The sequence below is a fragment of the Oxyura jamaicensis genome, chromosome 6, assembly GCF_011077185.1.
Source record: "Oxyura jamaicensis isolate SHBP4307 breed ruddy duck chromosome 6, BPBGC_Ojam_1.0, whole genome shotgun sequence".
Taxonomy (NCBI): domain Eukaryota; kingdom Metazoa; phylum Chordata; class Aves; order Anseriformes; family Anatidae; genus Oxyura; species Oxyura jamaicensis.
In genome coordinates this window covers 35,876,126-35,897,417 of record NC_048898.1, presented here as the reverse complement: position 1 = coordinate 35,897,417, position 21,292 = coordinate 35,876,126, and the positions used below count along the sequence as shown (strand labels likewise).

Here is a 21,292-nt window from a genome sequence, read left to right as displayed (position 1 = left end):
CATTGACTTCGCGCTGAAACCACTAGCATGGGTAAGCTTTGAAGTTCAACAACCTGCTAGCAGTTCCCCAGTGCTCAGTCATCCCTCTGCTCAGTAACACGCAGCAGAGTCCAGATCTCATTCTGGGATATTTTTGTTGTTTTAAGAGAACTAATTCAGAATCCTGTTGTATTATTCAGGTAATTAGTTCTCAGTAAGGAGACTACAGTTAACCACGTGCAAAGAGTAAACTAGTTAAGACGTTAAAAGCACTCAGCAGGGCTGAGCACAAGCTCTCACTGCGCAGCAGCAGTTATCCCCATTCGCACTCTGCTGACAACAAAAGGGCCACTGACATCCCCAGAGCTCTTCACCAAAACTGCTCTGCAAAAGCAAATCACATTCTGTCCCTCAGCTCCACAGTGCCCAAGGAAGAGCCCAAGCATCTGAAATGCTGCACACATTTTCACTGCTTTCAAACACTGCGACTACGGCTCCATCATCCTGTGCCCCAGCCGGTACTGGGTGATCTTTTGGATACCAACGCAAGGTGAGAGCAGCCAGGGCCTCCTGGCGAGCAGTCCTCAGGGACTTTACCACCTAGGGAAAGTCTGCATGCACTCCACTTATCTTCTAATGGCAAAAAGTGGCTTTTGTCACTCCCTCTCCTGGGATTCCTGTGCTTGCACTGATTTAAAAAAAGTAACTCTGCAATACTGCATTTATGTAAATTGCCTTTTTTCAGAAGTTTGCAGAAATAGACACTTGAACATTATTGTAATTCATAAACAGAACAACAGCTTGTAATATATGACTCCTTCAAAATGGCAAGAAAGCCTGGGTTGTTGCCAACTTTAACAACAGAAGATTTTAATTAGGAGTATCCTGCTTGCAAATGTGACAGATCTAGTGTATTATTTTGTTAAATTTTACATCTCTTACTGTGAAATGTAACATGAATTTGTACCCTCAGGCAGTTAATAGTGGCATGTGTTGTGCTGTCAGTCTGCAACTGCAATTTCACAAAAGCATAAAAACACGTACAACACAGTCTTAGTATTGCAGAATGATAAAAAACCTTTTCTGAGTAAAGACTAAGACCCTCGCTTCTCAGCTGGGCAAAACTCGCACTGAGGCTGAAACCCTGAGCCAGGCCCCCGCAGGGTGGGCTGACCTGTGGGTCCTACGGTCCTGCTGTGACTGGTGTCCTGCTGCGGGGTCAGCCGCCCAGCTGCTCCTGCGGGCAACCGGGCACCCTGAAACATCACCTGAGACTTCCAGACACCTGCGTTTGCAGGGCTTCTTTCCCAGAGGGGATTCAAATTCATACCCTTCCATCTCTGGAGCTGCCAGAGCCTACTGGCAGGGCTGCCCAGGGAGGGCCAGCAGGGCGTGAACTCATGTCTGCTTCCTTGTGACTGACATTCTGCTCTCCTCTCAAGCCGTATTTTTTGTACAGAAGTATCCTTCAGTCTTACATCTCATGTAAAACTACAGGGAGGTTATCAGGCATGCCTGGAAAATTCAAAAGGATTTGGCTGTTGCAGAGACTCAGGGTAAAAAATATTAAGCACCTTTCTATCTTTATTTGTATCGCCAAAGACTTCAGGCAAGATGTGAAAGCCCAGGCAGGGTGCTTTTCTATATATGCAAGTATTACCTGTAAGGGATGACAGTGAGATCCATAAACTCTTGAGGACCATAATACACATGCAAACAGTGCCTCTCTGGATAGTCTCTTGGATCCCATAAAGGTTAAAAGGAGTGTCCTTAGGTCAAACCATGTTAGCAGATCATGCTGACCACAGGCTAGATTACAGAGCACAAATACAGATGTTGGACTTGCTCTTTAGACAATACTTAATCTAGATGTACACTAATGTTTGTTAGTACGAAGAATTTACTGGTAATATTCCTGATCTCTGTCATTACTCATTCTGCAGTGTATCCAATGGCACGTCAACTGAACATTAACAATAATTTGCATAAGCAAATGCAATTCCAACCATGGGAATACCTTTTCATGAGTAAAGGAGGAGAGCATAAAGCCATTTTCCTACCTGCATCATTATGAAAATCAGGCATCTCAGATGACCACCTTAAATAAAAGAGGCAGGTTCAGGATGCCTAGGATTTTCTTATGACCAGTCCTAGGTAACAATGATCCTAGGCAATCAATTTCCTTCCTCCATCCTAATTTGCCCTTATACATCATATTCAAGATTTTATCTGGACAGGGGCTGGTTGGCTCAGTGGATAAACCTCTGCCTTTTCACCTCTGGGATCATGGTTCAAGTCAAACCCTGATGAAATGCACTTGATCGTCCTAATCTAGTTCTTAGTGGACAGTACTCCCATTATCTTTAAAAGGGTCAGAGCCAAGGCCATTGGGAAGAGTGCATTGTGCTATATCTTGTCTGTTGATTAATACATTTTCAGTGATGCCAGATCCTTAACCTTCATGAGTGCACGTATTCTCACAAAAAGCTTAATAAAGGTCCCTGATGGACTAACCCTTTCTTCTTGATGCCCATATCCTTTTAGGATTTCCCAGGAATATTAAAATAAAAAACACAATCAAGTAACTCATCATTTAAAAGCATGTTTACCTCAACTGTTTGTAGAAACACCTCTAGGTTAATTAGTATAATAACAGATCCCTTTTAATCATTACTTGGCATAGGGAGAACAAGACCTTTACAATTCAACCCATTTTTATAGCACATTACAATTTTCTTCTCACATTGTATCTTATCTGTCAAAGCTAAACAGACACACAGAATAAAGGGAATCTACCCTCAAAGACTGATTTTGTTGTTCATAACATAGACATTGAATAAAGACAGTGTTCACTGTAGAAATCTACCGTTAGTTCTCTGCAATATAAGGACGACTAAAAGATATTTGACCACTGATAACATGAAGCTCTTTTTTTTTTTTTTTTTTTTTTTTTGGTATATAGGCTGGAGAACACTGCTTTCCTGCATAACTATCTTGCATCTGTTTTGGAATCTGTTTTGGAATTAATGCTGACAGTGTGTGATAATGCAACAGTGTCCTCCGAACTATCTGATTACCCAGGACTGACTGGACAGCTGGCACCCTCAGCCTAACTTCTTCTACCTCCAAGTAAGAGAGGCAGGAGGAGCAGCTGACAAAAAGGACTGTCAGGGCAGTCGTCTCTGTGAGAGCTGAAGCCAACAGCATAGGACAGGCCACCTGCTCAGGAACAAGCAGGAAGCAGGGAAGGCCAGCGTGAGCAGAGATACATAATTAGCCACCAGTTTCCATGAAAATCAACGGACAAAACAGATTATGATTTTAGTAGAAATAACATCACGTCTAACTCTTAAGAAAATTAATTCACAGACTACTTTCATTACACAGTAATGGTCAAAATCCTAAGGACAATACATTAGTTTCCATCTGGATTGATTCCTTAATATGTTTAATATGAAATATATGAATGTATGACCCATTTCTCATTTCTGACTGCGGTTAAAGATTATAAAATGATTCCTAATGATTTAATCATTCTTCTGTAGTCATAAAGAGTTTTTAAGGTCTTCTTCTATATTTATTTAACTGACTACTAAAGAAATAGCATTTAACTTGTGCTTCTTTTGCATAAATCAATAACACGATCATTATTTTTCATTAAATTATTATCTCTGCCTTCTATTTCATTTTAGTATTTTAAAATTAAGGCTGAACTCCCAAATAGAAGATTTTTTTTTGAAAAAAATAAACAAACCAAAAAGCAGTTATAGCATAATTCATCACAAATGATTACGGAATTTGAAAAAAATGCTGTAAAAGTGTAGATTTATTCATGAACTCCCTGCACAATGCTACTCTCCTGATACCACTGGCATGGTAATTTTACTCAATTGAGAGCTGGCAAATCCAAAGCTACATCCAGGTTTTGTGTGAATGACATATTGGTGAGTTAGTGTAAGGTCAGGGATGGTAGACAGACTGCAGACCCACTCAGGATGCCTGTGCAGAAGGCTTAGGCATCCCCCACATTCTCCCTTGTGCATGAGCTGCTCATGCTCTTGGGTGGGTGAGGAGCAGGGGCACAGAAGAGGTGTGGCTAGGATGTGGTCAGAGTTAGCAGCCAGAGACTTCCGCCTCTTGAAGAGTGCAAGAAGCCAGCTCAGATTAGAGATGCCTCATTTCTTTGCCCACCATTCAGAGGAAAGTCTCCAGAGCAGAACACAAACAGTGCTGTATAGCACAGCTTGGCTGTATGCTACTGTCAAAGTCGCAGGTGTTAAGCTTTTTTCAACTCAAAAGCAACTCTTTCAACTGTAATTGTTGTGACATTAAGGTGAAACACTGCATGTTGTACCTCCTTTCGTCCCACCTTTTGCATTTTGATTGCCATTCTGTAACTCCCTTCTCCATAGCATCTAGACATGGTAGTTCTGTAGTAGTTACTAGAGTTATGCCCTGGTTCATCTAGGGTACTACGACCTAGATGTACAATTCTGAACATACAAATTAAGTATCAAGATGGTTCTGCATTATGTTACAGCTCCTTTCAAGTAGCTTTTCTCTTTTTTCTGTCACTAAACAGTTTAATAAATCTGGGTGTCCACTTCCCAAAATAAAATGATACAGAATAGTTATTGCACTTCAAGGTGATAAATACAGATAATTGCTAAGATAAATTTGGAATAAGCTACAGATAAGTCTGGAAAAATTAGACCTGACAGATGACTTCATGAGTTTCAAACTGAATTTCTGTTAAAGAGATAACTTGTATCTACATCAGATTTTTCATAAAAATACTTATTTTTATAAATATATCTTAAGATTCCTTTTGTTGATTACAATGTAAAAAGGAAGGAATAACTGTGCATGGACAATGATAAAGTAGCCTGTTGATAATAAATACTTGTCAGGTCTTGTCACATCAGTACACATTCCACTGTTACTGAAGAGACATCACACTGACAAAAAAAAAAAAAAAAAATCAATGGATTTTGAGCTAAAGCAGTTGCTAAACACACAGAAAACATCTTTATCCAACAGCCATAGTGCTGTGAAAATTCCCAAGCCTTGCATTGGTACAGCTAAGGAAAATTTAATCTTCCCAAATACTCATCAGGGCACTCCATCCTGCAGACCTGACAGCCCCACTTATAATTAATTATACAATTTCGATGGGAATATCGACTAAACAAAGCTATAAATCATAGAAAAAGTCAATAGGCATGGACACATTCAATCATGTCCCGACCAATGATTACTACTCTTAAAATACAATAATTATTTTCAGGAGCCAGCTTGAATTAAATTTCTGTCAGCCTGGTACAAGACCGGTGGTTGATGAAGGATGCGATGGATTTTTTGGGTTGAATTTGGCACAGAGACATTTATCCTTTTAGATAGGTAGTTTGTTTTTAGTGATCATGGTGCTGCGTGTTTAACTAGACCATGAAGATTAGATTATCTCCAATGGCTCATTATATCGTTTATCTTTTCCTTCCATGTTTGATCTGGAAGATTTCCTGCTTCTTGATGCATGAATGAAATGACTGCTGATTTTGAGATGGAATGTGCTTAAGTGGGAATCTGCCTGTGTTTTTGCATACTGTGCCCACATATGTAAAGCCAACCAGCAGTCATCTGAAGTACCACTAGGGATGTGGTAAATGGCAGCAAAAAGAATAGCTTTGCTCAGCTTCAATAATGTACTGGGGAAAAAAATCAACATGACAAATATTTGGGTTGTTTCAAAAAAAGCTAAAATATAATAGCAATAGATGTAGAGGAAAATCGTATGATTTACCTATAGAAACTGGAATTGGGATTAGTGTTATTACTCTGCATTAAATATCCCCCAAACTGAAAAACATCAATGAAAAAACAATTGCTATGTATTTCACAAGGATTTTTTCACCTTCTCAATTAAGCAAAACAAAACAAAACAAAACAAAAACGTATCTCACAGGAACTGTGTTTTTAAGTTACCTTGCCTCACAGATATTTCTTGTGGTGGGTATACGCCACATATGAAAGATATGCTTCAAGTAGGAAAAGCAGTCCCAGTGAATGCAATGGACATCAACAAATGCTTAAACAAGAAACATCTTCACTTTCCTCATGAATCTGACTCATCCAACTTTCCTGACTTCAGAAATGAGTGAGATCTCAGATTCTCTGATGGAATTAACCTTCTAGGTGTGAGTTAACTTATAAACAGAGGGGGTGAGTAAAGGGGCCTTGGTTATCCTCCTTGCCCTGGATCCTTGCTGACAGCTCTCCAAACAACCTGGCTGTCTATGAACAGCAAGAGAACATGCTGTAGGTAGAAGAGAAGAAGATAGAGATGAGGGAGCCATGGGTCCAGTATACATTCCCTCCCTATGCAATAAGTAGCAATACACTTTGTGAGCAGGCACACTGTGTTGACAGTTTCCATAGAACACAGTTTTCTAAAAGTTTTGTTTGTCTGGCATAGCCTGCCCTACTTGTGTAGCTCAGAACATTCAACATGTGAATCCTTTTAGTTTATGCATACATAGACAGACCTGTATCTGAAACAAGGAGCTTAGTTCTGATGTCAGTGAAGTTGGACCAATTTCCATAAGCAGAGGGTCAGGTCAATGAAATCTCCAGTAAGGTTCCCATATGCAGTAGGTATCTATCATCTGTGCTTTTTTTTTTTTTTTTTTTTTTTTTTTTCATTTTTCATTATGGGTGCTTTATGTTTTTGTTTTAGATACAAAACTCCTAGGAAACTTTAATGAAATTGAGAAAACTGCAAGCAACGATACAGAGATTTTCCAAAATGAAGTGGCTATATTTTGAAATAAAATAACTTTAAAGAAGATATAAAGTCATTCTCCACAGAAAAAAATCTAGTTCTCATTACAAATCAAAAGGCTAGTGGTCCCTGTCTGCTTTCTCTGCTTATGAAACTGTATATGACTGCCCAAACAGTGCTAGCCTGTTGCAGGTTTTGACCTTTCTATTTTATTTATTCACACATTTCTATTATTCTTTGTATACTCAGAAGATACAGATATTTTCAGAGCAGTTTTGCATTAAAGGCTTTTTTTTAAAGTTATTAGGAACTGCACAGAGAAGAACAAGTAAAGAAAGTGTGCTTGAAGAAATGGGAAACGGAAGACAGAGGATGAGGTCACATACATTTCATTTACATTTTTTCTATGAAAAATAAAGTAAGTTATGAAGATATTAAGAAGCTGCAATCAAAATAACTGCCTAATTAAGGAGGAAAGTTGGAGCAGTTACCATCTTGGATGAATCAGCTTTTCTTTCTGTAGACAGGAGGACTAATAACGATAAAGGGCTGATAAAAACACAATTTGTATGAGAGTTTCCAACTTATTCCTTCAACAGTGTTTAGTAACGAACTTACCGCAGTGCCATTGTTATCTCTAAAAACATCTTGATTAAAATAGTCAAAAAGCTTCTTTTCTAATTGCAGCATAACCTAAAAAATCAGAGGAGAAAGTTTAGCAAAGCTCTGGGATTCAGGTATCAAATACACCGCTGTTGGAAGCAACCCTTTTAGATACATGCAACCCTTTAAAACTGCATGTCTCTAAGCGTCTAAAGCTCCTCATCAGCTTGGCCATTTGGTTGACTGGCAATCAGTTAGAAAAATCCAATTAACTGTGCATTAGGTGTGACAATCTATATCCCACCCCTCCCTTTAAATTATCAGTTTGAAACAACTATATTCGTTCTTTGTAGAAAAGAAAGTGAACGTTAAACAGTTTCTATTTACACAGGGGGTACAGAGGGCATTAAGTTGTTTACCTTTCTGTCATTATCAGATTCACGAAATATTAGCTTGACTACTTCATTTGTGTCAGCTGCACGGATAGTCTGCATTGTAGCCTTCGCACATAGTGTCTAATAAAAAACACAAAGGGAGAAAGAGAAACATGTTTAAACAAAAGATGAGACCACATTTTATTGAACTTGATGAATCTTTGTGTCTTCAAGTGCTGATCCAATGACATCTGAAAGTATGATTTGCTGAAGGTCAAAATACGGAGCATTGCTTATTTAAGTGACTTCCTCTCATGATGGATTTAAAATAATACACTGAATTACTGTTTGGAGAGAAACAGACACTATTAATAAAGTATCAATCAAATAAAGCAAATATTCATTTAACTTATTGCCATGCACACAGGTTCTTTCATAGGTCTGACATTGTATCACGCATTATTGTAAACATTCACAAAAGCCACTTCCTACAGCTGATGACTCCACAGCACTACTTATTTATGTACCACATTTTAAAAAGCCGCTAAGTACCTTGGCACTGGAGTCTTGCAGCTTAACTCATTTGCCAAAACTTCTGCCTTGTGAATGAATGCCCCAAGTGTAATTTGAAAATCCCAGCCATACTTAATGATCTGACATTAAGTTTCAAAGTTAATTCTTGATAGCAAACTGCTCATACACCGTTCTTTCAAACAAAAGACAACATCACATCTCTAGATATTTTGATGATTGGGTATCTAAAATGTATTATAAATCAACACTTCATTGGGCTCAAGGTATGGACTTCAAAGGAAGAGTCAGGCCTTGGCTCATTAGATACTAGCCGAGTTGTGGTCCAGTTTTAACAGTAAGGAAGGCTGACCTAGAGAGTAATACAGAACTTGTTTAAAGGGCTTGCTCTGGTACATTGTAAGAGGTGAAAGTCTGAAGCCCTCAGCAAAGCGGTTTAGCATGTATTTAACCTAAAATCATATTTTAGATACACTGAACCTATACTTTTAGCTAACTTTAACTTGATAAGTGCTTATAATGCAGACAGACTATGTCTCTAGTGTGGGGTAGCAGGCTTCACAAAGTGCTCTTCAGTTATCCAACATGGGCAAACCTTCCAGACAGTGTTTGATGCTGCTCCAACCCATCTGCTTGGGCTGCTGGAAGCTACAAAGCAAAAGGCTGAAAGGGGCGTTGTGGAAAGCTTATTATTTCTCCAAGAGAGAAAACAGCCAAGATGGGCACTCATACGTGGGAAGCTGTTCAGTTTTCCTCGATTTAGTATGGCCACCTATAGGCGGATAGCATCTGTGCACAGCCTTGGACAAGGTTTGGTAAAGAATATCCATCTGAATAAAGAGCTTGCTCAAGGAAAATAATTCAGCTGAGAATGGGGACACAGGTGACTTCCCTGCTCTGTGTGTTCTCTTCCTTTTCTTAATGGCCAGAAAAGTTTGTCATTTTGCATGATATTATTCCCTTATAAAATAAGTGTTTTCTTTGGTAATGGGGAATTTCACATCTGACCACATGCTTCTTTCCTCCAAAAATATAACAACATATATCGGGATTCATTATTAGAAGTGAAGTATCTATCAGACACAATATCATGAAACTACAGCTTACTTCTCATTTCCCCATTCTGAATTTCTTTTGAAGGAGATGCCAAGCATGTGTTTAAAAAAAAAGTTCACCTGCTTCAAAATAATCCAAAACTCAGCTGAGGTTATCAGTGCTAGAGTGGGAATTATCTGTCCAAAAACAACTTCTTTCAATTTGACAAAAAATAAAATGACCCTTGATAAAGGGCTCTGTGTATTGCCACAGTACAAACAAGAAGTGCAAAGCTGAGCAATTCCATTTTTAAAGGATAATAACTTGTGTGTGATTCAGTAAAAGTGAAATACAAATCTCATCTTTTTCTTCATGTCTGTGAACTGGTGCCGAATCCTCATTTTACTGAAGATATTATGCCCTTGCCTGACAGATTTTTCTTGATTTTTTTTCTCCAAATAGGCAGCTCCACGTCTACAGATTACAAACATCTACATCCGAGTTTTATCCTGAAAAACCTGGCGCAACCAAGGCCCAAAGAGGGCAACAGGTGCATGTGGAGTCAGAACTATCACTGGAGGACAAGGTGTTGGTTACTTGAACACAGATGTGGGCTGCTCTTTGAAAAATTAATCTGCATAGCAGAATTTTGAAGTGTTTTCCGAATGGCTTTGGAGGAGAGAGTGAAGGTGCTGGCAGGAGCTCGCTTGACCCGCTGCAGCTGGGATGGCAGCGGAGAGGCACATGAAGCTGCTGGGGAGCACGCTACTGCTGTCCCTTGCTTCGAGGACAGACCTCATCGCTTCTCTCATCTCCAGTTTAGCTTTGGACCCATTTTGTCTGTTTCTACACTTAATTATAGTTTTGCCATCTGCGTCTGCAGGCAATTCCCGATGAGGTAATCCACGAGCTAGCCATTCCCAATGTGCACTCCCTCCGATACCGCTATTGAAATTCAAAGCACAGATTAGCTAATCGGGTCAAACCCCAAAAAATAGCGCTTTGGGCTCATGTGTCACAAATCAGTCTGGTTGCCTTTAAAAAGCGCACCAGATTAGAACAAGCAACCGAACAAACCAAAGCGGAAAACTCACCGCTCTCTAAAGCCGGTTTCTAAAGCCCTAACAAATCGCTCCATCTTTCACTCATTTAAACTTTCCAAATGAGGGTCAATACGGTCCCCTAGCATCCAAATGCTAATGCGCTTAAGTGCGCTTAAGCAGCTTTCCAGAGTGAATGGGCCAAAGAAGGGCTCGAAAAGACAAGGCAGAGTTACTGTCACTGTCAAAAAGTCATTGTAGCCACCCCCAGAGTGGTTGCAATTCAAGAAATTCATGATTTCTGTCTCTTAAAGGCATCTGCTTGAGAACATTTTTTTTTTTTTTCTGAGCTGCTTTATCTCACAACTTCAGGCCTGCTCTGAAAGAAAAAAAAAACAAAAAACAACAAAACCCAAAAAACAACGCGATCGACTCTTGAGAACCAATAAAGAGAAAGGACCCACATACCTTATTGCTTTCAAATTTCACACGCACAAAAAGTTACCTTATTCACAGACAAAAAGTGATTGGGCAAAGGTTCATTTCTTATACAAGCTGGAGCATTCCTTTTTTCCTCCTCCTTTCAATTTCTACAAAGTCGTAGTCACCCAAGCAGAAAACTTTCGGGAACATGTGCCTTTTTAGACAAGTCTACTTATGAAGGGATTTTTTGTTGCTGGTAAAGAAAATTAAAATGCTATGAAAACACACTGTTTCCTTTTAGGTACTCCCTCAAAAGTACTCTTTTGCAAAATTAGAATATGGGGATTAGATGTCAAAACTCTTCTACCCAAGTTATCTTTTTTTTTTTTTTCAATTTTTCTTTTCTTTTTTCAACAAAATTTGGCTAAAACGTTTGCAGCAGAACTGAATTCAGAGTTCAGAGAGAATTCACCATTCAGCCTTTGCTTAGCAAACACAGACATGTCTTATTACAGTTTTCACATGTACTGTCTATGCAGGCAGATGCTTCAAAGAATCTTTTTAATAATGCTTCACAATCATTTCTGTGTAGTGAATTGTAGAACATAGGAATAACTTTTCTGATAACTGCCTTGGAACATAATAAAAATGTAGTATTATGTAGAAATTATTTAATATTGACAGTGACAAATCTAGAATTTCTTCTAAACTCTGCAGTCTTTAGATATTGAAAGCCCTCTAATTTACAGTATAAATGCAGCCTTCAAAACAGATCTGCTCCACTATATACACAACACATTAACATTTTTTAGACTGTATTTCTGCATAGTTATATTTAAAAGGGGTAAAGATATTAAAACAAATTTGTATTACATATACATACAATATTATGTAATACATTGTGTATTATATAATTGCATTTTATATTGCACGTGTATGGAGACACTCTGAATTGCTGTGAACTACACTATTGCTTACTGTTAGTAGTGCTCTGTTGAAAATTGCAGCTTTTTCATCCTGCACACCCACTTTCTGAGCATTCTTTAGACTTGAGTCCACCTCTTCATGTGTGAGCTGAACTATTGCATGCTTGCAATTATGTCAACAAAATTGTTTTGAAAAAAATAGGGCATCCAAGAACATAATGATTAAAACTTCACAGTTGCCTCTGTCTACTGAATCTAGAGATGTGTATTATTTTTCCCAATGGTTTGAAACATCTTTTTACAACTTATTATTACTTTGAAATCTAAACAAAAAGAAAATAATATATTCATTGTTACTTTATGATGACAAAGTTCAGCATTGATTGCAATTGCAATTTCTAGTAAGCCACATGGATTGAAGCAGAAGTATTTCTTGCTAAAATGAACATGAAAGAGTCTGAAGACTGCTAAAATAAGCCGTTTGAAGTCTTGAACACATGAGCAACTAAATCAATTAAATTTAAGATATTTAATTTTATTCCAGTTAGATACTCTGTGCATTCTGGCAAGGTGGAAAAGACAGAGGAACATGTATCATCTAATTACGAAGTGAAATACTTCCTCTGAAATGCTGCTCAAAAACCAAAATCAACCTGACACTTATTAAATTAGGATAATCAAATGCTTTTTTATTATTAACTGGATGCAAATTGTATTTGAAACAATTAGCTACTTTGCTACTTTGGGAATAACAGGAACATCTGTCTTGTTTGGGCTCCTCCTCACTTTAGAAGGGTTGATATATTTTTCTGGGTATTAGGAGTGTACAAATTAAAATTTGCAAGTGAGAAAATGAAGTTAGATGTAACTCAGTCAGTAAAAGACGTGCATTTAGCTACAGGACAACTAACACCATATTTTTTAAACTGCCATTGAAATGCAGACTCATTTTAGCTGATTTTTCACAACTGTGTAGTGGTATTCACCCACACAGCTGCTGCAAGTAGTTAAGAAAATCATAGAGCTAATTTCCCCAGTGTAAGGTGATAAAAACCCACCTGAAAGGAGAGACACTTTTTTTTAAACAACAACAACAACAAAAAACCATGAAAAAAATATCCCTTAGATTATAGTTTAACTTGTGTTAATGTTAACTGTATAGAGATAGCAATGTCTTGAAGTATCTGTGCTCTTTATACTGATAAGCTTCCAGGAGCAGGAATTTAACTCAGCAGTAAGATAAACATAAGTTGAATGAAGAAGAAGAAATATGAAAAAGTGTTAATGAGATGTGACATTAAATATTGATATGAAAAATTACATTCTTTTTGAATATTCGAAGAGGAGGGAGCTCATGTCCAGGGGAGCAGGCACGGTGGAGGGCTGGGTGGGTTGGAGAATGAAGGCTTGCTGCACCACTCCCATCTTTCCTTGGTATGTTTCTTATGTAGCATGTGTACGATACATCCTCTGATGTTAAGTCAAGGCAAATTACACCACACTGATGCTTGTACTTGTCTCAGGACTGTTCTAACTTTAAAGGCAATTTACAGCAGCCTCAATTCTACCACCTGTGAAAGCTTGGCCCAGAAACTGCTCAAGACCTACCGCAGGATTCTGGTCTCCACTGTAGGACCCCTATGTTGATTTGCACAGGGGTATTTCAGTTTTAAAATACCTCTTTGGGTAGCATCTGTGACAAAAGATTCTCAGCACTAAGACCCTACCTTCATGCTTCCAAAGTTCTCTTCTGTCCTTAAAACAAATGATCCCTGCTGGGAACAACTTGCATTTCCTTGGGCTCAGTTTCAAATTAGCTGTCTGAAGTTCATTATTAAATGCATTTTCTTGTCCAAAACCTTAGATCATTCATGACAATGTTATCAAAGTGTAACACTAGGCAATGCAAAACCATTTCCATTTGTTTTTAAAGTACCATCACACTGAGCAGACTGAGACACCTCAGTTTAATGCACAACCTCTGTCCAGCTGTAGATGTAACTGCCTGCTCTGCAGGGTGTCGTGCTTTATTACACATGAAAACAATACCTGGCTCTTACGGACTTATCTTTGGCAGTAGAGGGTAAGATTTCTATCTGCATTTGCAAGAGAGGCAGCGGGCAGGGTCCCAGCAGCACTCTGCTGCCCACTGACAGCCCCAGGGACTGTCTGCTGCTGCGGGATGGTGTGGGAGCGAGTGGCGGGAGGGCTGGGACCGCCGGTCCCCCGAGGCGTCAGACCTGCCCCTGCAGCTCTCCTCCATGCCAACAGCTGGTTGCAACGACACCTCTCTTTTTAATTCTCTTCATCAGAAAATAATCTGAATTAAGCTCAAAAGCCTATTCTGCTAAGATTTTCTGAGATTACAGATCTTGAAGAAAGTGTCAAAGGCCGAACCTTACTTTCTTGGAAAGAATATGCTAGTACAGCTCTGTCCCTGGAGACCCAACTACCAGATTGCTGGTAAGGGCTGCCTACTAGCATCTTGTTCACCCGGAATGTATGCTTCTGATGGCACTAGAAAGAAATCCCTCTTGGCATTTGTTAAACATTTAGCAGTAATAAAATTCAGCCTGTTTATTAGATACTCAGCATAATCCAACTCAGCCACTTAGACACTGTGCTTAATTTATAAACCTCTGATGTTTAAATCTGATTTACCTAATTTTTGGCTATGTAACTATCCTAAACGTTGTTTTAGTCTGAAATTAAGTAGTTTATTCAGCCAGCTGTTATTTTGTACATATTGATTTAATATATATATTTTCTTCAAATACAGGACCTTGATTACTACTTGCTCACCTACATATGTCCAAAGAGAAAGATTAAGAAATAATAGTTTCTCACACTCCTGATTTTTTCCCCGTGGCATCTTCTACCACTCGATTTTTTCAAACTGGAAAAGAGACTTTCGTTATACACTTTGTGGTGCTCTGTCCTGAACAGTTTTGCAAATGTAACAGTCATCCCCCATTCTGTAACTATTTTTTTTAATACCAGTGTTAAATGAACCTTTATTTATTTATTGTTTTTATTTTTATTTATTTTCTTTTTTCTTTTTCAGTCAGGTGTATCTCTAGAAATGCAAAAATCAGGATAGAACTTCTTTTCCGTCACATGTATTCACCTGCATGGTACGTAGCTTCTAGTTTTCTCTACCTGATTCCTTCTGGTCAGCTTCCATCTTTTTGGATTCTCTTATTTTCCTGACTGTCATCTCCAAGTTTGAGTTCAGCTGAGCACCCACACATTGGTTCATAATTTTCCCTGAGTTCTTTGTCACCTGCACGCATCAGGAACACAAAAGGTACTCTGCAAACAAAGGTGAAGTTTTCAGGTGAAGGGTCTTGTGTCGTCTTTCCCCACCAACCCTATTCTGCCTTGCTATTTAAGCTCTCAGCTTAAATTCACTTCTTGACACAGACAATAAAAGATAATAAGTTTCAAATTCATTCAGGACTTCCATTAGATCTGTATAAACCCTATAACACCAGAAAATCTGGAACTTTGAAGCGGTCTGCTAGAAATATCTCTTCCCTCTGTCCATCTTCCTAGTTATTTAGCATCATTACTTGATGTTGAGTAGGGTCATGAGGGAGATTTCAAAGACAGTGATTCACTTTTCCATAATTACAGGAACTGGAACAGTCAATTGTTCCTATGGAAATCTTCTGAAAATATGTTGTCTTGTCCCATGGTCTGTGAACCTCTTGGGAATTATTCACACATTCTTCTATTACTTTTCTCCCATTATTTTTTCCTGCTTTGGTCAAGCAGGAATACCTGCTTGAAACATTACTTGTTGGACACCCTCACAGTGCTTAATCTTTTTTTACTCCAACTGACTAAGCAGAGGACTGTACACATTGTTTCTGTTAAGCAAAGACTTAGATGAAGCACAGGGGATCTCTAATGTAAATCTGTTTCTGCAGCGAAATGTAAAACCCCCTCTTCCCTTGAGTTCAGGAGAAAGGAAATAAGAGACAGCTTCTCTCCTTAGAACTAAACTTGCTTTTATCTAACTTTCAGACTAAGAGCTTTCTATTTCTTTTTGTTTTAGGAGCAAAATAGCCAATGAACCCCATCTGCTCCTCGGTGCCTTGCAATTGCCTTTGTTTTGAGTGGTAACATTTGCCACTGTTTGTGCTGATGGTGTTATTGTTTCTGCTACTTCCATATTTAATGGCTTCTTACAGCCGTAAGAAATTATATCTCAGAGCAACAACATGAAGTAGCAAAAATTTAAGCCAACATCTAGCAAAATTCTTTAGTGCTTCTTGACTCACTTTCTGAAAACCTGGACATTGCAGGGTTCCAAATAAACGGAGACTGTCAGCTTTATTCTTCCTAACCCTTCCGGAGAGTACGCTTACTGATACAGCCTGCTGGGGACAGACAAGAGCATGTACTGCCAGACCAGAGCTGCTGCACAGTGCTCTGCACAGGAGACTACTTCCACGTTGTCTCGTTCGGAATGAGCAGTGTTTCTCAGAAACACTCCCATGCAGTATTCTGTTCCACCAACAAGCACTGCCAAAAAAAGCAAATTCTGGAATAAATTTGCCCTTTAAATATACAGGCCATTTTGTACAAAATCAATGGTGTGACACAGCTCAAGATCCAGACTTCGCTTCTGAAAAAAACTTTGGCTTCCAAAAAAGTAGACTCACACAGAGAGTATCGTCTCTGTAATCTATGGAGTATACTGTTCAACAGCATTTTTGCATTTGACTTCTGTTGAGCTTGTCTATATGCCATTAGCCAGACAAAAAGGTATTTTTAATCACAAAGTGGTAAATATAGAGAAGTATGAAGCCCTTTTTTTTTTTTTTTTTTTTTTTCTCTATAATGCATAACAGCAAAAATGACCAGTCCCTGAAACAAAGAGGGAGTTTGAGACCCGGAGAATGAAAGTGACAGCATGAGGCAGGAGCGTGCATCTCAGGCTGTCAGCACCTCAGGGCTGTGCTCTTGCTAAGGCTAAGACAAATGTGAGACGGAAATCCGTCCTCCACGTCATCAAATGACCAAGAGCACACACACTGTGAAGTAGGAGGGATGTTCATGCTCCCCTATTGTTTCCTCTCTATGGGAAAAGAACACCCTTCGTCTGAGTTTACTGTACAGCAAATGCAACACAAAAATCATGCACAGTTCACTGCATCAATTTTTTTGACCTGAACACATTTTCCAAATGCAAACTGAAATTCACTGTGTTAAAAGTGTGATGTGCTGCACAGCGTTATAAGTCAGACAAAACATGGCTGATCAGGTGATGCCTTGCTGATGTGGCACATGTACTACTTCCTTACTGTACTTTTCACCTTCCTCTTTTTGTCTAGCCTCCCTGACTTGATTCTTTTCACCCTGCCATATCTCATTCACTTCTCATTGGTTGTACTCCCTGTCCGGTTCCACACCATTTGCCCCTTTATCCACTGAAAATGGAATACGAATACAACAGCCTGTAAGTTCAAATAATCCTTTCCAGCCATTTTTTACGTTCAAATAGCTCTAAGAACGATGGCAAGGGATTGCTGAATTGTCCTCCTCTCCCATCAGGACTGTCATGCAGCCTGCAAGCAGTTAGTTGGCTGTGGCAGCACCTGGGCTCTGAAGATGCTGAGAAGCCAGGGCTGTGTCAGGTCCTTGGGGAGCCACACTGCCCAACAGCAAGTTTATTTGTCATCAGCAAGACTCAGACATCACAAAGTACCCCTATTTCCAGAAGATCTTATTCACACATTAAAATAAATGCCTTTTGGATAAAACAAATGAAGGAAATTTTGGTGAAATACTGTGCAAGGTACGGACCCAAGGTTTACCATGTTTTCACTCATAAAAGGTTAAGATGTATTGGCAGAGTCAGTATGTGCATGACATATATACCGCACACAATAGAAAGATTGGCAACACATAAAGAACGGTCGTGGGATAAAACAATGTGGAGAGCAGGAAATAGGGTGTCTCTCTTCACGCTGCACGGTAGCTTTGCAGTGAGGCTTCAGTGGTATAAGAATGAAGGGTTTGTGCATCGCAGCGATATTCAGAATTTTCTCAAGGACACCACTCTCACTGAATGGGTTCAAAACTCAGTTGCTGACCAAGAACAAATTGAATGCAGCCCCTGACCAACTAGAGTGACACTGCTGGTCAGAGAAGGAGGAGGGTTTGGAGGAAGAGCATATTCACACCACTGGCTGGGGATCCAGAGGGATTTAATGCAGCAACAAATGCAGATCCCTGGCTCATTTGACACCACTGGGTGTTGCGCAGCACCACTGAGAGAACAGAAAGCACTCCCAGAAACGCAGCTTCCACAGTCCTCCTGCTCGTGTGGATCAATGATCCGTCTGGAGGGGATGGGGGCCTGACTGGGCAAACAACCAGAAAGCATATTTTACAAAATTCTGAAACACAGATGTTTTTTCTTCTTAAAGCAAACCAGGATTCAAACGTTGAGAAATATACAGAAGTTCCAATTATGGAGAGAGATGGAATAACGCAAGTTCAAAAGTGTTAATGCAACATAATTTTAAAGCTAACAGCTGTGGACGAGTTAGTGAAATGCCATTCTTTTTGCTGTATCTTTAAGTGCTGTTAAATTCATTTGTCACTTGATGGAAAGCCAGCAGGCTACAAATCTCCCAAGCACCTCTTGCGCTGAATAGTGACAGGAGTATTCTGTTCTGCCATAAGACAACATTTGTGTGTGTCTCTGTCCGAAGTCATACATGCTATTTTAACTCATCTGCCTCCCCATTCTCTCCAGCCCAGGAGGACAAATTGCTCACTGTGGCTCCCTTTCAGAGGCAGTACAGCGCGCAAAGAATCATGACTGAGCAGAAACACAAGAAACAGGCACATAAAAATTCATCACTTTGGCCTCCTGACCTCTTGCCACTGGGTTTGGCAAACCCTGTCTCAAAAAGTAGCACCAAGGGAGAACTAAGCAGACCGGCTGAGTGAAATTACTGACAAAAAATATCTTGGACACAGGAAAACCCCACCAGATGCTTCATTGTCTTTTCAGAGAAGTGGTGCTGAAAAAGGGGGTGATCTACCACATGGCATATTGGGTGGAATAAGTAGAGCCATTGTTTCAGAGCAGCTCTGTCACTTTACTGACTGCAATACAAAGAGGTGTAAAGCAAGATTTAATCCTGACTTTTTAGTCAGCAGATTAAAACCAATCATGCCAGATGTCCACAAGACTGTTTAACATACAGAAAGCTTTTTCATACTCCACAAAAAGTGAAAGCTGTAATAACTTCTTCTTTATTTCCTCTAGAGAGGCCTTTTTCTCTCACTTTTAGTCAGAAAAAAAGGGAGATATTGTAATGGATTTTAAGATGTGCTATTAATTTTTACTCTAGCCTTTACTCTTCTCCCTTTTGAGACAAAGTAAATTCTTTTACCCATCCAAAATCAGACAGGTATGCCAGAGAAAACTGCTGGTATAAAAAGGCTACGATTTCAGAAAGAAGGTATACCTGTAAGACCAGGAAGGGATGTCATCAGCAATATTCACCACAGAAGTTAAAGTTCCTCTCCAAAATCCTTGAGGCAACATGAGATACGAGATATGTTTGTCAGCATGGTGGCAAATAAATAAATGTATAATGGTTTTAACTGAAATTGTGCTTGTGTGACTTTTTGCACATCTGCCTCCTCACATGTGCTGGCCAGCCTGAGGACGTGCATACTCTGCTGCCTACCTTACATACGTGTACACAGGCACACATCAGATTGAATGGGTCTTGCATGACCCTTATGGCAGCCCTTAAGTTCAACAGAAACCTCATGGGGAGGATGCTGATCCTGCAGTCCTAAGGGGAAGGTGCGCTCAGTACTAAGGGGCATGCCTGGGTAAGAAATGCTGCCTCAGATGCAGCTCCTGCACTGGGACCCAAAATGTGACCAAAGTCACTGGAAGCTACCACAAGCTCTAAATATGAATGTTAACAAGTGATTTTAAAATACCCACATTTAAAAATTTAAAAATACCCGCTCAGTGCTTCTTCATTAAGTGCACCTACAGAACTCTTAAACGCTTTGCAGAGTTTTCTTAACCTGTTGCTTTCTTCTTTTTCTATTTATAAACAGATTTATCTCTAAAAATATTACCTCAAAGGATATACATTCAGCAGTTACAGTAATTTTAAAATATATTCGATTGTCTTTTCTTCTGACATATTAAAGAAGTGCAAAAAATGTGTTACCACTACCTCTGAATTTCCATAGCCAAGAATGTTGTTAAATTCAACAAAAATAAAAAATATATTTAGTTTCTTATATTAATTTGCAAATAATTTCTACATTTAAGAAAAAGAATAGACTTTACCTTTGATAAAAGCTATAGAAAAAAAATCCCCTAAAATTCCAGTATTACACTGACTTGCATACTGTACATTATTTACTAAACTGGAAGCTTTATGGCAGTATGATGATGTCTTGCTTGATATCCCTTATCTATCCAATTGCCTGTGGAAAAAATTACAACTGACGTATCTTTTTTTTTTTTTTCTTGTCATGCTCGTTAACAAAATTGTCATTAGCAGTTCCTAAAATAAAAGTAAACATCTTACTGAATCACTGACCTAAAACAGTACTACTCAAACTGTTTTCTTCATGTTTATCTAGTCAATATCTAAATGAAAACAGTTAAGATCATATGATACTTTTTAGTACTTTCAGAGAAATACACATAAACTTACCATTGTGTTAATGCACATTTCTGAGAGGATGCTCTACTGAACTGTCTAAGTCAGCTGTATCCGTAACCGTGTAGCTCTTGCCACCAACAGAATTAATTTTCCGTCCTTTAAAACTAGGATGTCACTTCTGGATTTCATATGAGACAAAAGGATAAGCATGTTTTGGCTAATCGTGGTTTACAGCACAGTAAACCATAGCCACAGTTACAAGCCTAGTACAGTGTTCTCTTCCCTGACAATGTATTCCATTAAGTTAATTAAGCTCACTGTTCATATTTGTCCATCCATCATTATCATCCTTATTTTACCTTCACAGGTCTGGTACCATACTGGTAATTTTGGACAGGTAGGTACAAAGTAAAGGCCTACCTTTACTAATGTTTCTATTTTCTCCAGTGTGCAATGATGACTGCTAGGTGTAACACACTTATTTTTCATCTTCTGGCATTTCATTCCCATACTGAAAAGACAAGCACTATAATGGAGATGATGGTATTTTCTTTCTACGGAAGTCCAACCGGTGACTCTCAAGAAGATTAAGTCAACTAAGCATAAATCTGACTAGGAGATTTCTGCCAGTTAAACACTTTTTTCACCACTATTTCATCCACTTCAGAATTTACACAATTTTAAAATTATAGTTCTGCTCCCTCTTTCTGAATTTCTTCAGGCAAGTCTTGTGGGTGGCCTTCAAGATACGTTTTACCAATTTTTCATGCCCATCCCTCGAAATGTGACCCTGCTCCTGTGCTTTTATCTGTCTGACAACTTCACACAGGAAAACATGCAGCCCCTCTGATAGCATGAAATCGGAAACAATAGCCTTTGGAAACAAAAGGGAGTAGGGAGGCAGGATACAGTCCAGGTCCTGGCTGATTTTAGCCAC

The 21,292-nt window shown here is 39.0% G+C and overlaps 1 protein-coding gene across 2 annotated transcripts in view; it reads right to left on the bottom strand.

Moving 5' to 3' along the window:
• INPP5A (inositol polyphosphate-5-phosphatase A) overlaps nt 1-21,292 on the bottom strand; it is a 198,450-nt gene that overhangs the window by 32,868 nt on the left and 144,290 nt on the right. For both annotated transcript variants that reach the window (XM_035329692.1, XM_035329691.1), the window contains exons 10-11: nt 7,780-7,875; nt 7,376-7,450 (exon numbers count right to left, since the gene is read on the bottom strand). In XM_035329692.1, the coding sequence (XP_035185583.1) occupies nt 7,376-7,450; nt 7,780-7,875 (171 nt within the window). The remainder of the gene's footprint in view (nt 1-7,375; nt 7,451-7,779; nt 7,876-21,292) is intronic.